General features: G+C 41.2%; 1 protein-coding gene across 2 annotated transcripts in view; it reads left to right on the top strand.

The window, feature by feature from the left end:
• The first annotated feature begins 1,319 nt into the window (after positions 1-1,319).
• LOC124595463 (glucose dehydrogenase [FAD, quinone]-like) overlaps positions 1,320-26,654 on the top strand; it is a 192,288-nt gene continuing 166,953 nt past the window's right edge. Inside the window, exons 1-2 of one of the 2 annotated variants that reach the window (XM_047134212.1) lie at positions 1,320-1,616; positions 1,718-1,920. In XM_047134212.1, coding sequence (XP_046990168.1) covers positions 1,478-1,616; positions 1,718-1,920 — 342 coding nt within the window. In that variant the 5' untranslated portion in view covers positions 1,320-1,477. The remainder of the gene's footprint in view (positions 1,617-1,717; positions 1,921-26,654) is intronic. The other variant, XM_047134213.1, reaches the window with a different exon arrangement.

The raw sequence follows: 26,654 nt of genomic DNA, 5'->3' as shown, positions 1-26,654 counted from the left end.
ACCGACGAAATGTTCCACAAATAGTAATTTGACTCAGCAATATGATACTCACAGGATACTATGTTTTTTGTTTTGTGAAGTGCAGAATTTAAAGATTTTGAACATCTAAAGTAAGCCGCCATACATTGCACCACTTTGAAATATTATCGAGGTAGGACTGAATATTTGTGCAGCTTCGTTCAGACTCTCAGTAGATAACTGTATCATATGTGAAAAGTTTTAGGTTTCTATTGATATTGTCTTCAGGATCATAATATACAACATGAAGAACAAGGAACACAACATGGATCCTCGTGATTAATCTGAAGTTTCTTCTGCGTTTGTCAATGACTCTCTATCCAAGATAACATGCTGCAACCTTCCTATCAAGAAATCCTCAGTCCAGTCTCAGTGACACTCTGACATGGGTGAAACAAACCTGTGGCTGTTTGTGCTGCCCTTCTCTGTATATATTCAATATCACCTGCCGGGCCTATAGGATATGGGCTCCACACACTATAAATATTATTGTGGAACATTAATATACTGTATTCAGGTTATTAATATGTCTATGTTCCTCCAAGAACCGACGGAATATTCCATAAATAGTATCAAATGTGCTAACGTAACTCAGTTATCCGTCATATACAACAGGTTAGTACTTTTGATAATAAGCGAGGATGTTGTACTGAGTGAAATGTTTTTCTGAAATTGAGAAACACTGCATCTACCTGATTGCCTTGATCCTTGGCTTTCAGTGTCATGTGAGAAAAGTGCATTTTGGGCTCCAGATTGTCTATGTTTTCGAATTCCATGCTGGTTAGCATGGAGGAGTCGTTCCGTCTGAGACAATTTATTATGTTTGAGCTAGAAATATGTTTTATAATTCTACAAATGTATGTCAAGGATATCGAACTGAAGTTTTGGGGGTCTTCTGCTACCATTCTTGTAGGTAGGTGTGCCTTGCTCTTTCTTCCAACTCCTGGACATAGCTGTTTGCTAGAGGGATCTATGGTAGATTATAGTCAACAGAGGGTTAACTCAGCTGCGAACGGGGTATAGAATCTGATAGGGATTCCATCGAGCCCAAGGACTTTGTCCAATTTTTAACGATTTCAGCTGTTTCTCAATGCCATGGACACTAATATCTATTTCACTCACCTTTTTAGTGATACGAGAATTGAGATGAGGCAATACCTTTGGGTTTTTCTTTGTAAAGGAACCTTTGAAAACAAAATCACTTGTCTGTTATTAGATTGTGGGTCTGTTGATGTTTAGTGTGAATCGATCGGTATGCGAGAAAAACTGTCGATATCTCATATAGAAATGCGAACGTGTATGCGTTGATAGATACGAATGAGCAGCGGTGCAGGTCACGTGGCTTGAAGTTGGTTGTTGGAATTTGATCGCAGCTGAAATGTGATATGAATAAAGAAAAACTTGTAGATGAACCTGTTTCAGTTTCTGCTACACACATGAACCTTGACAGTGTCTAAACATGTATTCTGTTGGTTATATTTTGTCTGCGACCGTGATTGGGTGTTTTCATTTATGGCTCGCGTTATTTGTTTATAAAGATTACCTTATCAAAACATTATTGAACGATTTAATTCCATCAGAGTTTGATTATATAGTTGGTACGCAAAATTAAATTTAGCTTTACACCACGCCTACTGTGTAATGTTTAGACGGTTTTATAATTTTTTTTCGTTTCTTTTTTGTGGTCACATTTATATAGTTGGTGCTGGAACTGCAGGTTCTATTGTTGCTGCTCGTTTGGCACAAGATCCTAACGTACGAGTACTACTGATCGAAGCAGGTGGATACCCGCCTCCGTTTCTAGATGTTCCTCTTATTGCACCTCTTTTGCAGCTTTCGGGCTATGATTGGCAGTACAGAACGGTCCGACAGGAGAAAGCATGCAAAGGTCTCAACCAAAAGGTATTTTTTCGCAATAACTTGTTAAACAGCCAGCCCACTTCTTTATACAATACAGGAAAACAACTCTACTTGAATAATCATTCGGTTTCTGCTCCCAGGAGTTATTTCATGGTATTTACTCAAACTCTCAACTTCGCATTTCATGTTTGCTTTGCAACACAGGTTTTCTGTCATAATCAAGGTGGTACTCTCGTGCTTCAAGTTGTACGGTGTGGTACAGAGATTTGAAGTCCACCTTTCCATTAAATGCATGTAGTGTACTGTACATCATACGACGTCACAGAATTGTGTGGGGTGTACATTGAGCCAATTTATGCAATGACAGAAGCAGTTGTGCAGGCTACTTCTGTAAAGTACACTATCAACCAGTTATAACTAATGATTATCCACTCACGTTGTTAATTGCTAGAATTATTTACAGAGTTTTTAAATTAGGCAATAATGTGCATTGGTAGAAAAGCAGCTACTCTGAAAAAGATGCTTGTTCTTCCTCATGTTTTATCTTTCCATCTACCACCTTATGCTAACTATTTGTGTAAATTGACTGATTTTAGTGAATGCTGTTAACTGTCTATACTGGTAAAACTACAATATTTTTTATTTATTCATTAGTATTATCCAAGAGTTAATATACTTGAGCTCAAATAGTTTCATTAATCGTAGGAGTATTGGGTAGTCATGTAACCTTCTACTTTATTGTTGAATTTCTGGGGATGCTCAATTTCTTTCGTGGTGCCTATATGGTAAAGACTTCAGCATCAAAATATAAAGCTTTGTTCTGAACCCTAGACATAGTCACAAAGTCCATTTGAAAACAGTGTTTACCTTTAGTATTGTAACTTTTAATTTTGCGGTTCATCCTTACTATGAATCACAAAAATTGGTAGGGATGAAATGTATGGGTACATGTTGTTGTTGTTGTTGTGGTCTTCAGTCCTGAGACTGGTTCGATGCAGCTCTCCATGCTACTCTATCCTGTGCAAGCTTTTTCATCTCCCAGTACCTACTGCAACCTACATCCTTCTGAATCTGCTTAGTGTATTCATCTCTTGGTCTCCCTCTACGATTTTTACCCTCCACGCTGCCCTCCAATACTAAATTGGTGATCCCTTGATGCCTCAGAACATGTCCTACCAACCGATCCCTTCTTCTGGTCAAGTTGTGCCACAAACTTCTCTTCTCCCCAATCCTATTCAATACTTCCTCATTAGTTATGTGATCTACCCATCTAATCTTCAGCATTCTTCTGTAGCACCACATTTCGAAAGCTTCTATTCTCTTCTTGTCCAAACTATTTATCGTCCATGTTTCACTTCCATACATGGCTACACTCCATACGAATACTTTCAGAAATGACTTCCTGACACTTAAATCAATACTGGATGTTAACAAATTTCTCTTCTTCAGAAACGCTTTCCTTGCCATTGCCAGCCTACATTTTATATCCTCTCTACTTCGACCATCATCAGTTATTTTGCTCCCCAAATAGCAAAACTCCTTTACTACTTTAAGTGCCTCATTTCCTAATCTAATTCCCTCAGCATCACCCGACTTAATTCGACTACATTCCATTATCCTTGTTTTGCTTTTGTTGATGTTCATCTTATATCCTCCTTTCAAGACACTGTCCATTCCATTCAACTGCTCTTCCAAGTCCTTTGCTGTCTCTGACAGAATTACAATGTCATCGGCGAACCTCAAAGTTTTTATTTCTTCTCCATGAATTTTTCTTTTGTTTCCTTTACTGCTTGCTCAATATACAGATTGAACAACATCGGGGAGAGGCTACAACCCTGTCTTACTCCCTTCCCAACCGCTGCTTCCCTTTCATGCCCCTCGACTCTTATAACTGCCATCTGGTTTCTGTACAAATTGTAAATAGCCTTTCGCTCCCTGTATTTTACCCCTGCCACCTTTAGAATTTGAAAGAGAGTATTCCAGTCAACATTGTCAAAAGCTTTCTCTAAGTCTACAAATGCTAGAAACGTAGGTTTGCCTTTCCTTAATCTTTCTTCTAAGATAAGTCGTAAGGTCAGTATTGCCTCACGTGTTCCAGTGTTTCTACGGAATCCAAACTGATCTTCCCCGAGGTTGGCTTCTACTAGTTTTTCCATTCGTCTGTAAAGAATTCGTGTTAGTATTTTGCATCTGTGACTTATTAAGCTGATAGTTCGGTAATTTTCACATCTGTCAACACCTGCTTTCTTTGGGATTGGAATTATTATATTCTTCTTGAAGTCTGAGGGTATTTCGTCCGTCTCGTACATCTTGCTCATCAGATTGTAGAGTTTTGTCAGGAGTGGCTCTCCCACGGCCGTCAGTAGTTCCAATGGAATATTGTCTACTCCGGGGGCCTTGTTTCGACTCAGGTCTTTCAGTGCTCTGTCAAACTCTTCACGCAGTATCATATCTCCCATTTCATCTTCATCTACATCCTCTTCCATTTCCATAATATTGTCCTCAAGTACATCGCCCTTGTATAGACCCTCTATATACTCCTTCCACCTTTCTGCTTTCCCTTCTTTGCTTAGAACTGGGTTTCCATCTGAGCTCTTGGTATTCATACAAGTCGTTCTCTTATCTCCAAAGGTCTCTTTAATTTTGCTGTAGGCGGTATCCATCTTACCCCTAGTGAGATAGGCCTCTACATCCTTACATTTGTCCTCTAGCCATCCCTGCTTAGCCATTTTGCACTTCCTGTCGATCTCATTTTTGAGACGTTTGTATTCCTTTTTGCCTGTTTCACTTACTGCATTTTTATATTTTCTCCTTTCATCAATTAAATTCAATATTTCTTCTGTTACCCAAGGATTTCTACTAGCCCTCGTCTTTTTACCTACTTGATCGTCTGCTGCCTTCACTACTTCATCCCTCAAAGCTACCCATTCTTCTTCTACTGTATTTCTTTCCCCCATTCCTGTCAATTGCTCCCTTATGCTCTCCCTGAATGAGTGGTACATGAGTGCAAGAATCCCAAAGTCTCTGCAGTAGCTCCTCCTATGCAAAGTACTTCAGCAGTCCAGTCTCTAGGACAACATACTGAGAGAGAGAGAGAGAGAGAGAGAGAGAGAGAGAGAGAGAGAGAACCAAGTGTACAGTAGCCAGAATTAAGCACTTAAACAGTTCAAGCAACAAATTATTATTAATTTGTTTTAGGAATTTTAAACTTCATTTTATGACTCCACGAAGTGTTCAGTATTGTTTCTAGTGCACTTTCAAGCGTTGGCTAGAGCCAGTCCTCTGCATTAAATAAAGCTTTCTCTTAGTGGAAAAATAGATTTGAATCCAGATCCTATCTAGTCGCTGGTTCTCTTAACTTGTGCTGTAATTTTTTCGGGCACATTTGGCAGAAAAACTGGATTTGCAGTGTTATATTAATTAAACTTTAAATTTAATGTTAATGTGTATCCATGAGAAGCTTGTACCCATATTTCAGTCAGTGAATTTTCTCTAAATACAATGACTGAGTCAGCATTTTCGATTTTTAAAACGTACTTTTCCTTCTGTTGACTATAATTGTCTGCAGCTGACTGTTGTGGATAGAATCTTGTGATAGTTGACCTCCAGTGGCATAGTGGTGGTCGAATACTCCTCTTCTTTCTCTGCAGTAGTGTACAATATTTCCAGGGTGTCCACAGTGGAAACATAACAGCATGTTGTCCTATGCCCTCCAAATGTGTATTATTCTGCAGGGCATTATATTTGGTGGAGGAGTTGGTTGTACCTGCATTGATAAGATGCTGGGTTGTTGTTTGATTGCTGCAGTATAGATCAGAGTTGGCTGAGACCATTCTTACTCCGATGTTCGAATGGTGGAAAAGATTGGTGCTAAAAATCTATACTCTTCTTCTTCAACATTCCTCTTGGTGTATGAGTTCGGAATTCATAGCTGCGCTCTATTGCTTACTCAGTCTGACAGTTCTGGCTGCCATAAACTGCTGCACCGTATTACTTGATTTATGACAGATGTGAAGTCATGGTGGTCTTCCACAACTGCTGCAGGAACCAAATTTGGAGATCAGTCATACTTCTTTCATCCATTTCTTCCCTGTTGCATTTCCCCAATGCATTGGTACCGTGTGAAGAATTCTTTGGTAGTTGTGACATTCTGTATCAGAAGAGCTTGATACATGTCTTCTGCAACTCTTTCCATCAAGTGTGGGATTTTGTTGAATTCTGTCATATTCAGATTCACAGTCTGGTAAAGGGAGCTCCTGCTCTATACTTTCATCCATTCCATCAGGTCCTGACGAGCATCTCTGGAAAACACTGATGGATGTCTGATATGGAGTTCGTGTTTTGGAATCCGTTGTTTCCTGAATATTTGGACCTTGAGAATGATGTAATGGTTGTGTTGTGGTTCCTGTTGATGTAGGCAAAGAATTTTAAATTACCCAATTAGAGACACGGCAATGCAGATGTTTCGAAGTACCTGGTGTCTGTGCCAAAGAATGTCACATCATAACCACAGTCAAGTCCAGATCCGAAAGCAGGCTCATCACTGAAGTACAATACTTAGCACTGAAAGTATGTTTGTTTTAAAGACCAATGTACAGCCAGAACTGAACTCCTGCATGAAGACTCCTGCCATTTATACAAACATCAAGTATTACAGAATATATAAACATGAGAAATTTCAAGAATCCTCCAGAAATGACAAATAATTGCTGGTGATTGGGTCTGAACTGGTATCCCACAGCATGCCAGCCAGTCACACATTCTGCTGTGCTGCACTGCATGCAGGGCAGCTCATGGAAATATTTTACTTAGACGGGCCAAACATGATGTCAAACTATTATGACAACTTCCAGTTATATTTTTTATTCATATGCTCAGTGACTGCATTTAACTGCAGATTCCTTCTTGATGTAGAAATTGAGTCATTACTCCATCATTTCATTCTGTTAAGCTGAAGGAATATCTTCTCTTATACAGCTTCAACTTATTTTCTGATCTGAGTATAAAAGCATTGATAGACTGTTAAAAAGGAATTTTACTGCACAACTCAATTGTTATCATCCCTTCATGTAATCATGAAACTTGTTCTTGATTGTAAGTACCTGTTTACTTTCTTGATTGCTGTTTAATTTTTGAAATACCAAAGAACTTATGTGTTACTCTTGAGGAGGATTACCAGGGTTGGTTGCAACAATAATCACACCCATTTAGCAGTAGTTCATTTATTAACTGTAACACATACAAGGATCACAAAGAACTAACTTGAACATGGCGGAACAGCCAAAGATAATGCTTAGAGTCCAAAGATGGACGCATATCGATGTTGGTGTCGATTCCATCGGCGCCACATAGCCCCCCCCCCCTCCCCACCCCTCCTCCCCACACAGTACGGATTACTCTTGAGAGGTCAGGTGGGGGGGGGGGGGTGACTATGGAGTCAGCAGGGGTGGTCCGCGGGAGCCGGACCACGGTCAGCTCGACACCGTTGTCGAGGAGCTATGTGGGTAGATGTCGTGAAGGAAGGTTCGGCCACTGAACTTGGAAGTCGTTGAAGCAAGCCGGGCGTGCTGGTCGAGCGGCGACAGGTAGGCCGGCGGTTTGCGGGTGGAACGGAGTGACGACGACAATGTCTCCGGTGGGCGTGGCGAACACATGAAGCATGTCCAGGTCGACGTCGGGCGGGAGGGGAACACATTTCACCAGGTGGCAGGGAATGGCGGAGGTTGTGTCATGAGCACTGGATGAAGAGAAACACACGACGAACAAAGTATAATTGCGCAGTATTATTGAGATGTCATGGATTGTGTCCGGGGGGACAGCCACCAACACCTCGAGCGAGGGCACGTTCAGGGGGGGGGGGGGGGGGGAGGGGCGTGAGAAACCTCGACAGGGCGAGGCAGGCGACGGTGGAGAGGTTGAAGGGACCGGCAAAGGGCCCGGCGGCGAGGGCGTGATCGTAACCTGGGGTGGGCTAAATTATGCAATGCATTGAAGACAGCTCGACAGAGCATGGTTGGGATGAGGGGGCGTAACATGCCCGTACTGTCGTCGCACCAGATCTCACCAGAAATGCCAGGGAAGGTGGTGCGGACAAAGTTTAGTGAAGAAGTAGAGTCTGAAATCAGGTTTTGTGTTTCCTTGTCGGTGGATCGGAGGTTAGGAAAACAGCGAATGGATGGCATCGACTCGTGAAAGGAAATCAGCAATATATTGTCAGCACTCTTTATGTGTCTGACATTGGTGATGAACTGAGATATGAAGTCCACGTATCTGAAGCAACGAGGAGGCGGGTCAGCTGGTGGGTTTGTAATGGCCGCAGCCAGGGGTTTGTGGTCCATTAAAACATAGAAAGAGCGTCCCTCAACATCAGTCTTAAAATGCTTAATCGCTTCGTAGACTGTGAGCAACTCCCTGTCAAACGCGGAATATTTCCGTTGTGCATTGGTGAGCTTGTGCGAGAAGAACTGCAGAGGCGATTGTCTGGCTAAGGACAGCGCCAGTGGCAATAACGCTCGCGTCTGTGGTGATGAAAAGCTGCACATTGGGATGAGGATGCGCGATGATGCAGGCCTTGGCAAGAAGATTTTTTTAGGGCAGTGAAAGAGTCAGTCATAGCAGGGGTTCATGGAACAGTCCGAGATCCAGAAGTGTTGGTGCCTGCCAAGGCGTCCGTCAGTGGAGCCTGAATCTCCACAGCCCGAGGTAGATGTCGGCGATAATAATTAACCGTCCCCAGAAAGGGCTGGAGCTCTTTGAATGGCGAAGGTCTGGGTAGGTTTAGTATTGTTTGTACTTTCTCAGGGGGCGGTGAAATGCCGTTGGCAGAGACCCGAAAACCAAGAAAAGTGGCAGCGGGTTGATGTAGCTGCAATTTGCCCTGGTTGGTCTCGATGCCTGCTGCCGCAAGAGTGTTCATAACAGTTTGCACGTGTCGAATATTGTCCTCGACTGAGGAGCTAAACACAAGAATGTCATCAAGATATGCAAAGCAGAATTTTAGGTCGAATAGCACTTCATTGATGAAGTGTTGCCAGGTCTGGGTTGCGTTTTTCAGACCGAAGGGCATGAATTAAAACTGAAATAACCCGATTGGGGTGGTGATTGCTGTCTTCTCGATGTCTTCAGGTGCCATGGGGATCTAGTGGTAGGCCCGTTTGCAATCAATGACAGAGAATGTGGTCGCACCTGCAAGGGAACTGATAAAGTCGGCAATGTTGAGTATGGGGTAGGTGTCCATAATTGTTTGTGCGTTTAGTCTATGGTAGTCTCTGTACATGCGCCAGGACCCGTCTTTCTTAGGTGTCATATGTATGGGCATAGACCAGCTACTGGCAGAGGGTTCAATGACGCCGGAGCTTAGTAGTTCAGAAATCTGATTTTTAAGGTTGGAGAGGCGCTCGGGACAAAGTCGACGTGGTTTACTGGAGATCGGGGGACCTGGCGTGAGGCGAAGCTTGTGAACCGTGCCGTTGGTAACGACAAAAATGTTGCCGGTGGTACGGGAGGCAGATTGTTTACAGTGTGTGGCGGGTGGGATCGAGGTGTTCAGAGCCACTTGTCAGATCCGATGGGAGCCGAGGTGGCGAAGTGCACCAGGAGTCAGTGTGACAAGATGGCCACCGGCCCGAAGCAGTGGCACCGCGGTCGGGTTAGCTCGGTAGAGCTCTTGAGCCATAGGGCGCAGCCTGTGGCAACTCGGTTACGGGAGAAACACTTGGCGCGAGTCCACTGTTTGTGTTGTCAGTGGCGGTTGCGCGGCAGTGCGCAGGAGCCGAAGGTGCATGGTTTCAGGTGCTGTCTGCGTGGGGCGGGGTAGGAGCCGTCAGTTTGGGAACACGTGGCGCTTGTCACGCATGCACACTTGTGTCCGGCCGAGTGTCAAACGCTGCCGTGTTAAGAGGGTGTGGCCCTGCGGAACTGTCAGTACTTATTATGGCAGTCTTGATAGCACAGTTGCGGGGGGTAGTGGGAGGTAAACACACGGAGGCTCGATTGCTGGTATTGCAAGCAGAATTGGCGCACTTACTGACCTTTCTTTGTCCTTTCTGATCTGAATATAAAAGCATTGATAGACTGTTAAAAAGGAATTTTACTGCACAACCCAATTGTTATCATCCCTTCATGTAATCATGAAACTTGTCCTTGATTGTAAGTACCTGTTTACTTTCTTGATAGCTGTTTAATTTTTAAAAGACCAAAGATCTCTTGTGTTACTCTTGAGGAGGATTACCGGGTTGGTTGTACCAATAATCACACCCATTTAGCAATAGTTCATTTATTAACCTTAACACATACAAGGATCACAAAGAACTAACTTGAACATGGCGGAACAGCCAAAGGTAATGCTTAGAGTCCAAAGATGGATGCATATCGATGTTAGTGTCGATTTCATCGGCGCCACACTCTCAACCTAATGCAAGTCCTTTCATTTCAGTGGTTTTTGTGTCAGTGTTATTGTCTCCTCAGTGAAAGAGTTCCTCTCAAGACTAAATGGTCACCTTTCCCCTTCAAAAATCTGATGTGACAACCAAGCACCAAATGTTATCATCATCTCATCATATTGTTTTCATTGTCTTCATCATCTCTTTTTTGTCCTCGGTCTTCACACTTAATAATTAATATAAAAATGACCTAAGGTTGGTTTGAACACCATTGCCTTAATAAGCAAGATCTTTAAAGGTGGTATGCCCTTGCCCTTTACTGACCTGCACTGATTTACCCAACCAATTATAGGGGAACCTACAGTTTGACATGGATTCCAAACAAAGGTGCAGCTTGGCATTTTTCACATTAACAAGTGCCATGAGAGGTGAAAGAAGTGGTAAGTGACAGAAAAAAAAAAAATCCTAGGCCTGACTAGAAATCGTATTTCAGGCTGTTGGATCCACAGTTTAGCACTTACCCGCCAAGCCACACCATGACTAACATGAAGTGATACAAAAACAAACAGTTTCAAGGCTTAACATGGTTTTGAAATGAGGTTGAGATATCAGCACAAATTTGAAAGCTTGTGTCAGAAATTTAGAAAACCCAGAACTGCAAACATTAAATGATAAATATGTCACAACTTGGTATTTCTGACTATGGTTAGAAGACCTTTTCTAGGGACTTCTTCAGTGATGGAATTATAAACAAAATGTTAAAAATGGAAACTCGTTGCTTATATTTAAGATTTAATGTTAAATCATCAGAGGTGACTGAAGAACAGAACAATTAATTATGTATTTTATATGACCAGTATAATTTCACACTCTTCATTATTCCCCCAGCGCTCTTACTCCTATCTGCCTGGCATCAGTTTCTGGGAGCTTCTTTTTTCACAAAGTTATTTATTATTTTTTCAGCTTATATCCTGAACTCCTTATTGAATTTTGATCTGAATTGTGCTACCCCACAATATTACAAATATTTACTATCTGACATAATTGTCTACAGTATCTCTTAATGACAGAACTTGTGTTTTGCATGTGGAGGTACTGTGTTTGATTTCTAATGAGGGCATTAGTTGAAGAAATTGGATGAGCGCAATGGTAAACCACCCCAATAAAAAAATCCATGTGGCAGCAAAGCAGTTTGAGTTGGAACACAGTTAAGCCATGCTGTACAGAAAATGGACCTACACAGTTGTGGTTGATGTCAGTTACTGTGCTTGCATACCCAAGTGATTGTTCCTGATTGTTCCTAAGTCTTCAATCCAGAGACTGGTTTGATGCAGCTCTCCGTGCTACTCTATCCTGTGCAAGCCTCTTCATCTCCGAATAACTGCTGCAATCCTTCAGAATCTGCTTAGCGTATTCATCTCTTGGTCTCCCTCTACGATTTTTACCCTCCACACTTCCCTCCAATACTAAACTGGTGATCCCTTTACGGCAGGGTGGGTTAGAAGATTGTGCGTAATGTTTGTTCACTGTCTTTCGTCATACTTTGCACTACAAAAGTTCTACCTACCTCAGTATGGCCTCTGATCACCAGCCCATTTCTCTCCATACGTAGAAACTGTTCAGATGGTGTTAAAAGCAGCATTGAAGAAAAATCATCGTTTGCAAAGTCTGCATAAACTCTTGTAGCAAACTATCCTGTAATATCTTATAACAATTTTTGGGTGGAGGATGATTGCTTCATCTCTTTAGAAAAATGTCAAAATTCTGTAACCATTTCTTCTATTTCTTTAGGTTCAAAATAAAACTTGCTGTCAACCTGTATTTAATTAACGAATAATATCGCTGTCCTCAGCTCACAGTTCAGACAACCCAGTACACACACAAGGCAGCCAGGAATGTATTTAAGTCCAACCCGAATTGTCACACAATTTACAGTCATTACTCTGCTACAATATACGAGTTTCACATTTGGTCCTTTTTCAGTGGATATCTAATAAAGAAATTGCTCACCAAATATTCCATAGATGAATATGAAACATGCCACACGGAATTTTACAAAGGCCAGAAGTTCACAAGCGGTTCTCTTTCCAACAAAACAAACCAAAAACTACCAAACTTCACAAAACTGTCTGTAAATGCAACTGCTGTTACGGCCACATAATCTGGACGCGAGAAGCCAATTATTACTTCAATAAAGGCGGAAGCGTTCAACATGACCTGCACGTCCGAAAGCTGACTAGCGACTCACTCACTGCCGTTCCTTCCAGGTCCTATAACTACATGCAATGTGCGGGAAATGCTTAACTCTGATTGGTTGTTCAAAATGACCAGCCAATCAAAACAGTCCTTAGAGTTCTTTTTCGCACTCAAACTGTCTTACGCCAATCAACATTCAGAGATACATTTACATCACTTCATCATGCAAATATTAGTAAAATGTTTAACAAAGCCAAATGAAAGAAAACTAATCTTGAAAAAACCTTAGAAAACTATTTCTCTGTAAATGGCCATTCTGGCTGCCTCCTTACAAAAGCAAGTACACTTAGACATACGTCATCAGCAATGTGCGGAAAAGACAGCTTTCCCATGACACAGTTACGTAATGCTGTACATCATATAATATTGAATCTTTACGTATGTCCCACATACACACTCTCACTCATTCTGATTTACTCACACACCAGCATATTAACTAAATAATAATCTTTTCTGAGTTTTATATTACGAAAAATGAAAAGTAGTTAATGTTTTTTAATTATGAAAATCTAAATAAATTGTTCTGCCATTTTGTGAACTTCAGTAATGATTCCAAATGATACTAAAGGACAAAATGTTATGAACCCTAAGTGACTTTAATCTTATAAGTGTTGGTTTGGGGTGTTTTATTTAGATTCTTAGGGGCTTGAATATTCTGTCACTCGAATTGACATGGGTACTGCTTCCCACGGCTAGGCTAGCGACAAGTGCGAATGAGTCACACTAAGATACAAGCGGCTGTTTCTATCACTGCCAACGGCTCCAAAGTTATGAGCAGTACTCCAAGTTCACCAAATGCTATTGCGTATTGACTCACAACGTTACGCACACCCTAAGAACCTAAAATTTCTCTTGAGTATATTTCACGGTTCTTATTGTCATAAATGTTATTTAAGAATGATTTCGACAGCTACACCGACACTGTCAAATCTAAATTGTTCTTACGAAAATCTATGTTGAACTGAAGTCTTTCTAATGTAAACAAAATATCTAAGATTACTTTATAACATTATACAGGGTGTTACAAAAAAGTACAGCCAAACTTTCAGGAAACATTCCTCACACACAAATAAAGAAAAGGTGTTATGTGGACATGTGTCCCGAAATGCTTAATTTCCATGTTATAGCTCATTTTAGTTTCGTCCACCTACGCTCAATGGAGCACGTTATCATGATTTCATACGGGATACTCTACCTGTGCTGCTAGAACGTGTGTCTTTACAAGTACGACACAACATGTGGTTCATGCACGATGGAGCTCCTGCGCATTTCAGTCGAAGTGTTCGTACGCTTCTCAACAACAGATTCGGTGACTGATGGATTGGTAGAGGTGGACCAATTCCATGGCCTCCACGCTCTCCTGACCTCAACCCTCTTGACTTTCATTTATGGGGGCATTTGAAAGCTCTTGTCTACGCAACCCCGGTACCAAATGTAGAGACTCTTCGTGCTCGTATTGTGGACGGCTGTGATATAATACGCCATTCTCCAGGGCTGCATCAGGGCATTAGGATTCCATGCGACGGAGGGTGGATGCATGTATCCTCACTAACGGAGGACATTTTGAACATTTCCTGTAAGAAAGTGTTTGAAGTCACGCTGGTACGTTCTGTTGCTGTGTGTTTCCATTCCATGATTAATGTGATTTGAAGAGAAGTAATAAAATGAGCTCTAACATGGAAAGTAAGCGTTTCCGGACACATGTCCACAGAACATATTTTCTTTCTTTGTGTGTGAGGAGTGTTTCCTGAAAGTTTGGCTGTACCTTTTTGTAACACCCTGTATACAGTTACATAAATACTCAATGGCTAGGGCTTGATGGCATACAGTGAATTCTTATACAAAAAATTTTCAATTCTTTTCTCTCAACATTCTATGCTGTAACATTTTCTTTTAATTTAAATTTATAAAACACTAATGAGGACTCGCGACGTTACACCTTGATGCTTCAGAATGTGTCCTATAAACTGATCTCTTCTTCTAGTCAAGTTATGCCACAAATTCCTCTTCACCCGAATTCTATTCAGTACCTCCTCATTAGTTATGTGGTCTATCTGTCTAAACTTCAGCATTATTCTGTAGCACCACACCCGAAAGCTTCTATTCTCTTCTTGTCTACACTGTTTATCGACAATGCTTCACTACCATACAGATATTTTCAGAAAAGACTTCCTGACACTTAAATCTTTACTCAATGTTAAGAAATTTCTCTTTCTCAGTAACACTTTCCTTGCCATAGCCAGTCTACATTTTGTATCCTGTTTACTTCGACCATAATCAGTTATTTTTCTCCCCAAATAGCAAATCTCTTTTACTACTTTAAGTATCTCATTTGCTAATCTAATTCCCTCAGCATCACCTTATGTAATTCGACTACATTCCATTATCGTTGTTTTGCTTTTGTTGATCTTCATGTTATATCCTCCTTTCAAGACACTGTTCATTCTGTTCAGCTGCTTTTCCAGGTCCTTTCCTGTCTCTGACAGAATTAAAATGTCATTGGCAAACCTCAGAGTTTTTATTTCTTCTCCATGGATTTTGATTCCTACTCCAATTTTTTCTTTTGTCTCCTTTACTGCTTGCTCAATATACAGATTGAATAACTTCAGGGACAGGCTACAACCCTGTCTCACTCCCTTCCCAACCACTGCTCCCCCTTCATGTCCTTCGACTCTTATAACTGTACAAATTGTAAATAGCCTTTTGCTGCCTGAGTTTTACACCTGCCACCTTCAGAATTTGAAAGAGAGTGTTCTACTCAACATTGTCAAAAGCTTTTTGTAAGTCTACAAATGCTATAAAAGTGGTTTTGCCTTTCCTTAACCTATCTTCTAAGATAAGTCATAGGGTCAGTATTGCCTCATGTGTTCCAGCATTTCTACAAAATCCAAACTGATCTTCTCCAAGGTTGGCTTCTACCAATTTTTCCATTTATTTGTAAAGAATTCGTGTTAGTATTTTGCAACCATGACTTATTGAAATGATATTTCGGTAATTTTCACACCTGTTAACACCTGCTTCCTTTGGGATTGGAATTATTATATTCTTCTGGTAGTCTGAAGGTATTCTACCTGTCTCATACGTTGTGCTCACCAGATTGAAGAGTTTTGTCAGGGCTGGCTCTCCCAAGGCTGTCAGTAGTTCTAATGGAATGTTGTCTACTCCCAGGGCCTTGTTTTGACTTAGGTCTTTCAGTGTTCTGTCAAACACTTCATGCAGTATCGTATCTCCCATTTCATCTTCATCCATATCCACTTCCATTTTCATAATAATTGCCCTCAAGTACATTGCCCCTGTACTGACCCTCTATGTACTCCTTCCTCCTTTCTGCTTTCCCTTCTTTGCTTAGGACTGGTTTTCCATCTGAGCTCTTGATATTCATACAAGTGGTTCTCTTTTCTCCGAAGGTCTCTTTAATTTTCCTCTGGGCTGTATCTGTCTTACCCCTAGTGATACATCCTTACATTTGTCCTCTAGCCATCCCTGCTTAGCCATTTTGCATTGCCTGTCAATCTCATATTTGAGAAGTTTGTATTCCTTTTTGCCTACTTCATTTACTGCATTTTTATATTTTCTCCTTTCATCAATTAAATTCAATATCTGTTGCATTACCCAAGGATTTCTATTAGCCATTGTCTTTTTACTCACTTGATCTCCTGCTGCCTTCACTATTTCGTCTCTCAAAGCTACCCAGTCTTCTTCTACTGTATTTATTTCGCCTGTTCTTGACAACCATTACCTAATACTCTGTCTGAAACTCTCTACAACCTCTTTTTCTTTCAGTTTATCCAGGTCTCATCTCCTTAAATTCCTACCTTTTTGCAGTTTCTGCAGTTTTAATCTACAGTTCATAATCAATAAATTGTGGTCAGAGTCCACATCTGCCTCTGGAAGTGTCTTACAATTTAAAACCTGGTTCCTAAATCTCTGTCTTACCATTGTATAATCTATCTGAAACCTCCCAATGTCTCCAGGCCTCTTCCATGTATTTGCTCTGTGCAAAATTTTACGATGCATTTCTTCTTTCACTCTTTACTGCCATTCCTTATTCACCTACTATTTTTCCTTCTCTTCCTTTCCCTGCAATTGAATTCCAGTTCCCCATGGCTATTAAATTTTCGTCTCCCTTAACTACCTTAATAATTTGTTTTCTCACGTCATACATTTCTTCAAATCTTCATCACCTCCGGAGCTAGTTGGCATATAAACGCATACTACCGTAGTAGGCATGGGCTTTGTGTCTATCTTGGCTACAATAACACGTTCACTATGCTGTTCATAGTAGCTTATCCGTGTTCCTGTTTTTTTATTCATCCCTGTTTAGCCATTTTGCACTGCCTGTCAATCTCATATTTAAGAAGTTTGTATTCCTTTTTGCCTGATTCATTTACTGCATTTTTATATTTTCTCCTTTCATCAATTAAATTCAATATCTGTTGCATTACCCTGTTTTTTTATTCATTATCATTGATGTCTGTTTGCAGTAGGGTTTTGGAGCATATATTTTATTCAAACATTATGAATCACCTCGAAGGGAACGATCTATTGATACGCAATCAGCATGGTTTCAGAAAACATCGTTCTTGTGCAACGCAGCTAGCTCTTTATTCGCACGAAGTAATGGCCGCTATCGACAGGGAATCTCAAGTTGATTCCGTATTTCTAGATTTCCGGAAAGCTTTTGACACCGTTCCTCACAAGCGACTTCTAATCAAGCTGCGGGCCTATGGGGTATCGTCTCAGTTGTGCGACTGGATTCGTGATTTCCTGTCAGGAAGGTTGCAGTTTGTAGTAATAGACGGCAAATCATCGAGTAGAATTGAAGTGGTATCAGGTGTTCCCCAGGAAAGTGTCCTGGGACCTCTGCTGTTCCTGATCTATATAAATGACCTGGGCGACAATCTGAGCAGTTCTCTTAGGTTGTTCACAGATGATGCTGTAATTTACCATCTAATAAGGTCATCCGAAGACCAGTATCAGTTGCAAAGCAATATAGAAAAGATTGCTGTATGGTGTGGCAGGTGGCAGTTGACGCTAAATAACAAAAAGTGTGAGGTGATCCATATGAGTTCCAAAAGAAATCCGTTGGAATTCGATTACTCGATAAATAGTACAATTCTCAAAGCTGTCAATTCAACTAAGTACCTGGGTGTTAAAATTACGAACAGCTTCAGTTGGAAAGACCACATAGATAATATTGTGGGGAAGGCGAGCCAAAGGTTGCGTTTCATTGGCAGGACACTTAGAAGATGCAACAAGTCCACTAAAGAGACAGCTTACACTACACTCGTTCGTCCTCTGTTAGAATATTGCTGCGCGGTGTGGGATCCTTACCAGGTGGGATTGACGGAGGACATCGAAAGGGGGAAAAAAGCTCAGCTCATTTTGTATTATCACGTAGTAGGGGAGAGAGTGTGGCAGATATGATACGCGAGTTGGGATGGAAGTCATTAAAGCTAAGACTTCTTCGTCGCGGCGAGATCTATGTACAAAATTTCAGTCACCAACTTTCTCTTCCGAATGCGAAAATATTTTGTTGAGCCCAACCTACATAGGTAGGAATGATCATCAAAATAAAATTAGAGAAATCAGAGCTTGAACAGAAACGTTTAGGTGTTCGTTTTTACTGCGCGCTGTTCGGGAGTGGAATGGTAGAGAGATAGTATGATTGTGGTTCGATGAACCCTCTGCCAAGCACTTAAATGTGAATTGCAGAGTAATCATGTAGATGTAGATGTACTCTTGCATTACTGTTATTTGATTTTGTATTTATAACCCTGATCAGAAGTCTTGTTCCTGCTGCCACCGAACTTCATTAATTCCCACTGTATCTAACATTAACCTATTCATTTCCCTTTTTAAATTTTCTAACCTACCTTCCCAATTAAAGGATCTAACATTCCATGTTCCAATCCATAGAACACCAGTTTTGTTTATCCTAATAATTTTACCTCTGGAATATTTTTCCCAAGAGGATGCCATCATCATTTAACCATACAGTAAAGCTGCATGCCCTCGGGAAAAATTACAGCTGTAGTTTCCACTTGCTTTCAGCCGTTCGCAGTACCAGCACAGCAAGGCCATTTTGGTTGGTATTACAACACCAGATAAGTCAATCAACCAGACTGTTGCCCCTGCAACTACTGAAAAGGCTGCTGCTCCTCTTCAGGAACCACATGTTTGTCTGGCCTCCCAACAGATACCCCTCTGTTGTGGTTGCGTCTGAGGTACAGCTATCTATCTCACTAAGGCTCGCAAGCCTCCCCACTGACAGCAAGTTCCATGGTTCATTTCAGGGGGAAGGGGGGGGGGGATGATTCCTATATGCATTTATTTATTTTGCTGCCCTGACAATTTTCTGAGCTCTTGGTCTTATCTACCAAAATTTATCAAAAATGTCTGTTGTGAAATGAGCTTATTGATTGTCCTAACAAGAGATAAGCTCATTTATATCCTGCAGTACCTCTCAAATTGAGCATGTCTTTCCCAATCACCAATCTACCATTTTTGATCTTAACTTACCATGTATAATTACTGATTTCATAACAGGTTTCCTTAATCTTACTAATAAATAACAATACCTGCATGTTGACAGTCACCATCGTGTCCATGTCGTTCCTTTCTCTCCAGCTTGATCTCCACTGAAAGTGGATCTGTTCAATGCAGAACACTTGATTGGATATAGTCACATCTTTTTCAACAACTGTCTCCAGAAACATATCTCTCATCCCATTTCCAATAGCTGTACTTCTAAAAGTCAGTACTCAGATCACTAGAACACACTAACCCTGAGATGATGCAGAGTTTATTTTTGGACATAGTCACTCAACAGTAAATACCATTCTATGGAAATAGAAGACTGACATGGTGCTCTCCCTATTCATAGAGAATGAAAAAGAGCAAGGATCATACAAAGCAAGTTTTCACAATCATTGTGTACACCTTTAGTGGTGTGAAAACTCTCTATAGCTTGACACGTGTTTTCCTCACGAACATACCCCCCCCCTCTCTCTCTCTCTCTCTCTCTCTCTCTCTCTCTCTCTCTCTTTGGGAGACATTTTCAATTGACAACCTGTCTTCTGCAGCTGAACAGTATCTCTTAGACCCTCAAAAAAAAATCCGAGAATTATTGTGTTGAAATGGACTAAATTTAAACTAAAGAAAGGAGTGGATTTAGAAATTAGGGAATAGCAAATAGGCTTCAGTTTTCCAGATTACTCTGTGATTTACTTCAGAAAAAAATTTGTTCAGAGAACAAGTGCTGTCTGCAATGCATCTCAGGAATGATGAAAAAAAAATCTTGATGAGTGGAAGAACATTTCTATGTTTTAAAATGAGAATCTTGTACCGTATGAAACCTGGGTGCCCAGAAGTAGGTGAAACAGTTTATTTTTAAATGATGACACAGATTATCACAGGGAAAGACAGCAGCATAGTCACAGTTGTCATGTATTTATATTCACTGTTTCCTGCCACCTACTACACACTTGCAAATCAGCAAGTTAAGTTTTTAGCTTTTTCTGGTTTTCTTAGTAGTATACTTCTTAAATTCCATGTTTATTTTTCTATGTATAGGGTGTAATCTCGTGTTTTGTAACTTTAAAGTGTAAATTTAGACAGTCTACAGTGCAGTTGCTATTCATTTGTTCATTTTGAAGAGCCAGCAACCATTTGTTTCCATTAGTCTAGTTCCAAGTATCACCTGCTATGCATCTGCAGAGCAGCAAATTATGTATTTAGCTTTTTCTCTATTTCCATAGTAGTGCTGGGATGGGGAGGACATGTGCCTGCTGTGTGTGAACACAGGAGTAGCTGGTCACAATTCGCGAACAGCTGAAGGTGCTTTAGGCTATGATCAGCCATCCTCAAGCTGCTGCCTCAGGGTATAGCAGTAGTGGAGCATCTGGCACATTGCTTGGGACCCTTCAGGTGATGCTTGTTTTGCCCACAGACTTCACTGCCAAGACACCATCCAATGGACCCAACACAGGTGATCCACTCTCACTGCAGGGTGAGTAGCAAATGGTAACACGTTCACATTACTCGAGATAGAGGGCAATCGTGGGGGTTGGCCATCTCGCCTTGCCCATTCACCCTATGAATGGATAGGTGGCTGCTCCTTCAGCAGAGTCTGAGCGGGGAGGATTTCAGTTGTAAGGAGCTCCAATGTTAGACACAACATGGAGGTCTTAGGGAAATAGTGTTCGGGGCCAGAAAGAAAGTCAGTGTGCACTTGGTATCTGCTGGGGGACCTCATCTGAAGTGCAGAGGAAGCCTGCTTACAGACATTGAGTGTGCAGGTTACAGTCATCTGCAAGTTGTGGCTCACATGGGCATCAGTGCCGCCTTTCATTTGGATTCTGAGGCCATCTTAAGTTTGTATGAGTGACTGGCTGCAGTGTTGAAGGCTGCTGGCCTAAGATGTGAAGTGCAAGCGAAGCTTGCAGTTTGCATTTTGTTCCCTGGGGTTGACCGGGACCCATTGGTTTGGAGCCGAGTGGAGGGTCTCAGCCAAAGGCTTCGTTGACTTTGTGACAGTCTTGGCTGCAGATTTCTTTACCAGTGTTATCTGGTGGAGAGTTGTAGGACTCCCCTTGATAGGCCAGGGGCTCACTACGCAAAGGAAGCAGCTGCCTGGGGAACAGAGTACTTGGGCAGTGCACATAGTTTTTCTCTGGGCTACTTGATAGTTTGAGATACTCTGATGAGTACTCACCAGTTGACACATGGATAGCAAAATCAGACTGCATTCAGAGTAAAGACACTTTGAGTGTCAAAATTTTATCACTAAACTGTTGAACTATTTGTAACGAGGTTTCCAAATTTACTCCCCACAAGAAAATTTGTCGTGCTCAGATTATTCTCAGCACCAAGAGCTGACTGAAACCTGAAGTAGAATGTTCAGAAATATTTAGTGAGTCGTGTAGCATGTATTGGACACTATAAGAGGGGGAGTGTTTATTGCTATCAACAAAAATATTGCCCCTAAGGAGGTTGTCACATACCAAGCACGGGCATTGCCTGAGATTTGATGACAGCATATGTGAGAAGGGAATTAGCTGATCGACCTATGAGAGAGGTCTTGATGTGGCTGTAATGTTAAATCCATTATTACAAAAGGTAGGAATTGGAAAGTTACTTGAAATAATCTCAATTACAAGTGTTCTGCAACTTTCAAATTTATTCGAAAATTTGTTTCAACTCTTGCTCTACTTGCCTCGAAGGAATTGCACCTATGAGTAAGCCAAGTCTTAGTATAGCAACAGTGCCTGGCTAGCACATTTCTGTTTGCTTTGAAATGAGACAGTTGGTGTTAACTGAGTCTGCACTCACTACATTGACATGGAGAGTTACCCAACTATTGACCTACCATTTAATTAAATGTGCTGATACTGCTGTCATTGCTTCTGCCTAGCCCTGTGTAGCTCCTCTCCTGACTTCACCAGACTTTCCCTGACTTTTGTGTTTGGAGCATCCTGCCTTTGCCCCTGCCTTTCCCTGATATGATGCCGAAGACATCTCACCACCTCGTTAGCTACAATTGTGCTTTGCTCTTCAGTAGTTCTCCAGAGGTTAGGCGAGTGGGGAGAGGTATCTCTCCCTATATGGTCACACACTGCATCCTGAGGCTGCCATTGGCTTTCCATGATGTATCAGTGCCTTATCAAAGACCTCGTCTCTTTATCCCTTTCAACCACTTGCTCTCTTTCTAACCAGGAAATGCTGGCCTCACTATTGTTGTCAATATGTGCCAATATCTGTACTGAGTACACTTGGAGCTATGCCTATCAACGGTATTCTGTAATGTCCTTAGATCACTCTGTGTTCATAGCTTGTAGTGTTACTTCTATATATGGCCACCCGACACACTGGCACCTGGCTGACCTACTGGCTGCCCTGTGACTTTTCCTTGCCATGCCCTAAGACTAATATTATTCTCCATTTGTTTCTGTTTTTCAACTAGATTTGGCAGTTTTCTGTGGATATGACAAGGTCAATTTTGCGCGTGACTGTGAAATTACCTGAGGGCGTATAACGAGTCTAGGTGAAATCAAGTTAATAGTTGGATGTTTTTACCGGACACCCAATTTTGCTATGATAGTTTTAGAGCCATTCAAAGGAAGTCTACACTTGGAAGAGCAGAAATGCCCACATTATGTTTCATTAGTTAGAGGCGACTTTAACTTACGTGGTACAGACTGGGACATCTATGGATTCATAGCAGGGGATATGGACAGGCAGTTTTGTGTGGTACTTTGGAACCCATTTTGCTAAAACTGTCTTGAACAGCTAGTTTACCATCCCACATGCAATGGAAATATTTTACATCTTATAGCTACAAACAAGACTGATCTTATCGATGGTGTTAGTGTAGAGACAGGGATTAGTCGTCATGATGTCACTATAGTTCCTGAAGTTAACAAATCAATCAAGAAGGTTAGGAGAGTATTTTTGCTGGAAAGAGGAGATAAGCAGTTACTAGCATCCCGCATAGACAATGCATGGGCATCATTTAGTTCCAGTAAGATGGAAATAGAGGAATTATGGTCAAAATTTAAACAGATTGTAAATCATGCTCTGGAGAATTATGTGATGAGTTAGTGGCTTAAGGTTGGAAAAGACCCCATGTGGTTTAATAACAAAATTCAGAAAATGCTGAGAAAGCAAAGACTGCAGCACTCTTGATTCAAAAGAGAACATCCAAATGAAAATGGGTAAAAGTTAGCAGAGATTTATGCATCTGTAAAAATATTGATGCAAGCAGCACACATCAGCTACCATGATCATGTCATTGCAAAGGATCTAGCCATGAGCAAGTTCTGGTCCTACGTAAAATTGTTACGTGGATTGAAGGCTTCTATCCAGTCACTACTTGATCTATCTGATGTGGCTACAGAAGATAGCCAAAGGAAAGCTGAAGTTTTAAGTTTCACATTTAAGAAATTGTTTATGTTTTATGAGAAATAATTCTTACAAACATACCGTTGTTTGAATATCACATTGATTCCCATGTGGAGGACACAGTAATAGGCATACCTAGCATAGAGAAAAAACTGAAAGAGCTAAAAACAAATAAGTCACCAGGTTTAAATGAAATCCCAACTTGGTTTTACAAAGAGCATTCTACGCCATTGGGCCCCTAGCTTGCATTTAGCATGAATCACCCAGTGCAAAGTCCCAAGCGACTGGAAAAAAAGTGGCATTGACTCCTGTATAAAAGAAGTGTAAAAGAACTAACCTGCAAAATTACCGACCAATACCCTTAACATTGGTTTGCCGCAGAATTTTTGTACATATTCTCAGTTCGAATATAATGAAGTTCCTTGAGACGGAAAAGCTTCTGTCCACAAATCAGCACAGCTTCAGAAAGCATCACTCATGTGAAGCTTAGCTTGACCTTTTCTCTCATGATATCCTGTAAACTGTGGATCAAAGGCAACAGACTTATTACATATTCCTAGGTTTCCAAAAAGTGTTAGACACGGTGCTGCACTACACATTGTTAACAAAGGTATTATTATACAGAATAGGTCCCCAGATACAAATGTGGCTTGGAGACTTCTTAAGAAACAGGACCCAGTATGTTGCCCTTGATGGCAAGTGTTCGTCAGAGACAAGGGTATTTTTAAAGGTGCCCCTAGGAAATGTTGTAGGGACACTGTTATTCTCTACACCCATAAATGAGCTGATGGACAGAGTGAGCAGCAATCCGCAGCTGTTTGCTGATAATGCTGTGGTGTATGGGAAGTGTCTTCATTGAGTGACTGTAGGAGGATACAAGGTGACTTAGACAAAATTTCTTGTTGGTGTGGAGAATGGTAGATAGCTCTAAGTATAGAAAAATGTAAGTTAATGCAGAGCAGTAGGAAAAACAATCCCATAATATTTGAATACAGTATTAGTAGTGTGCTACTGTCCACAAATCAGTACAGATTTAGAAAGCATCACTCATGTAAAACTCAGTTTGTCATTTTCTCTTGTGATATCCTGTGAACTATATGCGCAACATTGCAAAGTGATACGAAATGGTACGAGCGTGTAATGGGGAAGGCGAATGGTTTGTTTCAGTTTATTTGGAGAGATTTAGGAAACTGAAGTTCATCAGTGAAACAAACCATATGTAGAACACAAGTGTGACTCATTCCTGAGTACTGCTTGAGTGTTTGGGATTCCCAATAAGTCAGATTAAGGAAGACATCGAAGCAGTTCAGATGCACATTGCTAGATTTGTTCTGATAGTTTTGATCAACAAGCAAGTACATTGTCCAGTCACATTAACGTGACCACCTGTCAAAAGTCTGAATAACCATCTTTTGCAGTGTGAACCACTATGAGATGTGCAGGAAGGGAGGCAGTGTGATTCTGGAAGGCACCAACATGGATGTGGAGCCATGCCAACTCCAGTGCTGGGGCCAGCTGCACTAGGTTTCTAGGTTGAGGGTCCCTGGCACGAATAACTTGATTGATATGGTCCCTGAAATTCTTTATTGGGTTTAAATCCAGGGAGTTTAGTGGCATGGGAACATAGTAAACTCATCCTGATGCTCTTCGAAGTATGCATGTGCAGTGTGAGTGGTTGCATTGTCTTCCTGGTAGAAGCCATCGTGCATGAAGGAGCCATGGTCCCCAAGGATGAATGCATACTTGGGTTGGTCTGTTGAGTCTACCAGAATGATAAGATCACCCAGGGAATGCCAGGAAAACATTCCACAGACCATAATGCTTCCTCCTCTGACCTGATCTCTTCTGACAATTGCTACAAGGCATTTACTTTCAGACATTTTTCGTCACACATGCCAATGGCCTTCTGTCTGATGAAGCACAAAAGATGACTCATATGAAAAGACCACTTGTCGCCAATCAGTGGATGTTGAGTTGTTGTACTGGTGTGCAGATTCCAGCCTTCATTACCAATGAACAGCAGTCAGCATTGGTGCGTGTTCCAGGTACCCACTGTGAAGGCCCAAAGGCATCAAAATTTACTGAACAGTTGTTGAGGAGACAGTGTTGGTACCCCTTTGTTCATTGGGGCACTCAGTTACTCAACAGTTGCACATTATTTACCACTGTCACCATGGGGCACCACAGTTGCCTCAGCACCATTTCTGGATAGCGCCATTTAGAAATTTATAGTATACTTTAACTACAGTGGCATACGAACAATTTAAAAATTTAGTTGTTTCAAAAATGTTTCCACTGTTGACCAAAAAGCCTGTGGTCACGCCCTTTTGGATGTCAGGTAGATTGCTCCATTTCCATATTACAACAAGGACTGTTTTCCGTGTCCTGTCAGCATGCTTTATACGCCCTCCACCACCCAGGCTGCCACCTGATGTCTGTGAGTTTGCATGTTGACGTTGAACATAGATGGTGAACACATTAATGTGAGTGGACTGTGTAGTACGGAAATACTTCAGGAACTCTAACGGGAATCCGTGGAAGGATTTTTGAGGAATGCTCTTGAGAAATTTAAAACTGGCTGCAGAACAATCCTGCTGCCGCCAATGTACATTTCACATAAGGATCATGAATGTAAGATAAGAGAAATTAGGGATCATATGGAGGCATATAGACAGTTGTTTTCCCCTCGGTCTATTTGCAAGTGGAACAGTAAGGGAAATGAGTAGTCGTAGTACAACGTATCCTGCATTACGCAGAGTGTGTATGTAGATGTAGATGTAAGTAACAAATTAGTAACTGGGCATTATGATAAAGCAAATTTTTCCCTTGCAGCTATTTGATTCTGAGGAGCATACACATGTAACAAGAGAAAACCACACTAGATTTTGAGAAAGCTACTGCACTTTTTCCACTTTTAACGTGCTATCACGCACAGAACCATACAACCCACAGCTGACATGATAATTGGATTATTATTAAAGCACTGCAGATTTGTGTAGATGAAATTTTGATGATTGGTAATGGCTGTCAGCACTATTTAGAACTTGTTACGTATATAAATTATAGATTTGGTGAAAACACTTCATCATCCAACCTAGTGTCAAAGTTTATTGATATGAGACATTCTTATTTCAGCAATGAGAAGACAGGTCTCCATGGACACAGTGCACAGTGGAAAATAATGTAGATGACTGAAGTTCCATTAGTGGCCTTTCCTAAACTAAGAAATGACCATAT

This window comes from Schistocerca americana, chromosome 2 (genome assembly GCF_021461395.2).
Source record: "Schistocerca americana isolate TAMUIC-IGC-003095 chromosome 2, iqSchAmer2.1, whole genome shotgun sequence".
In the NCBI taxonomy this organism is placed as follows: Eukaryota; Metazoa; Arthropoda; class Insecta; order Orthoptera; family Acrididae; genus Schistocerca; species Schistocerca americana.
This window is presented reverse-complemented; position numbering and strand designations above follow the sequence as displayed.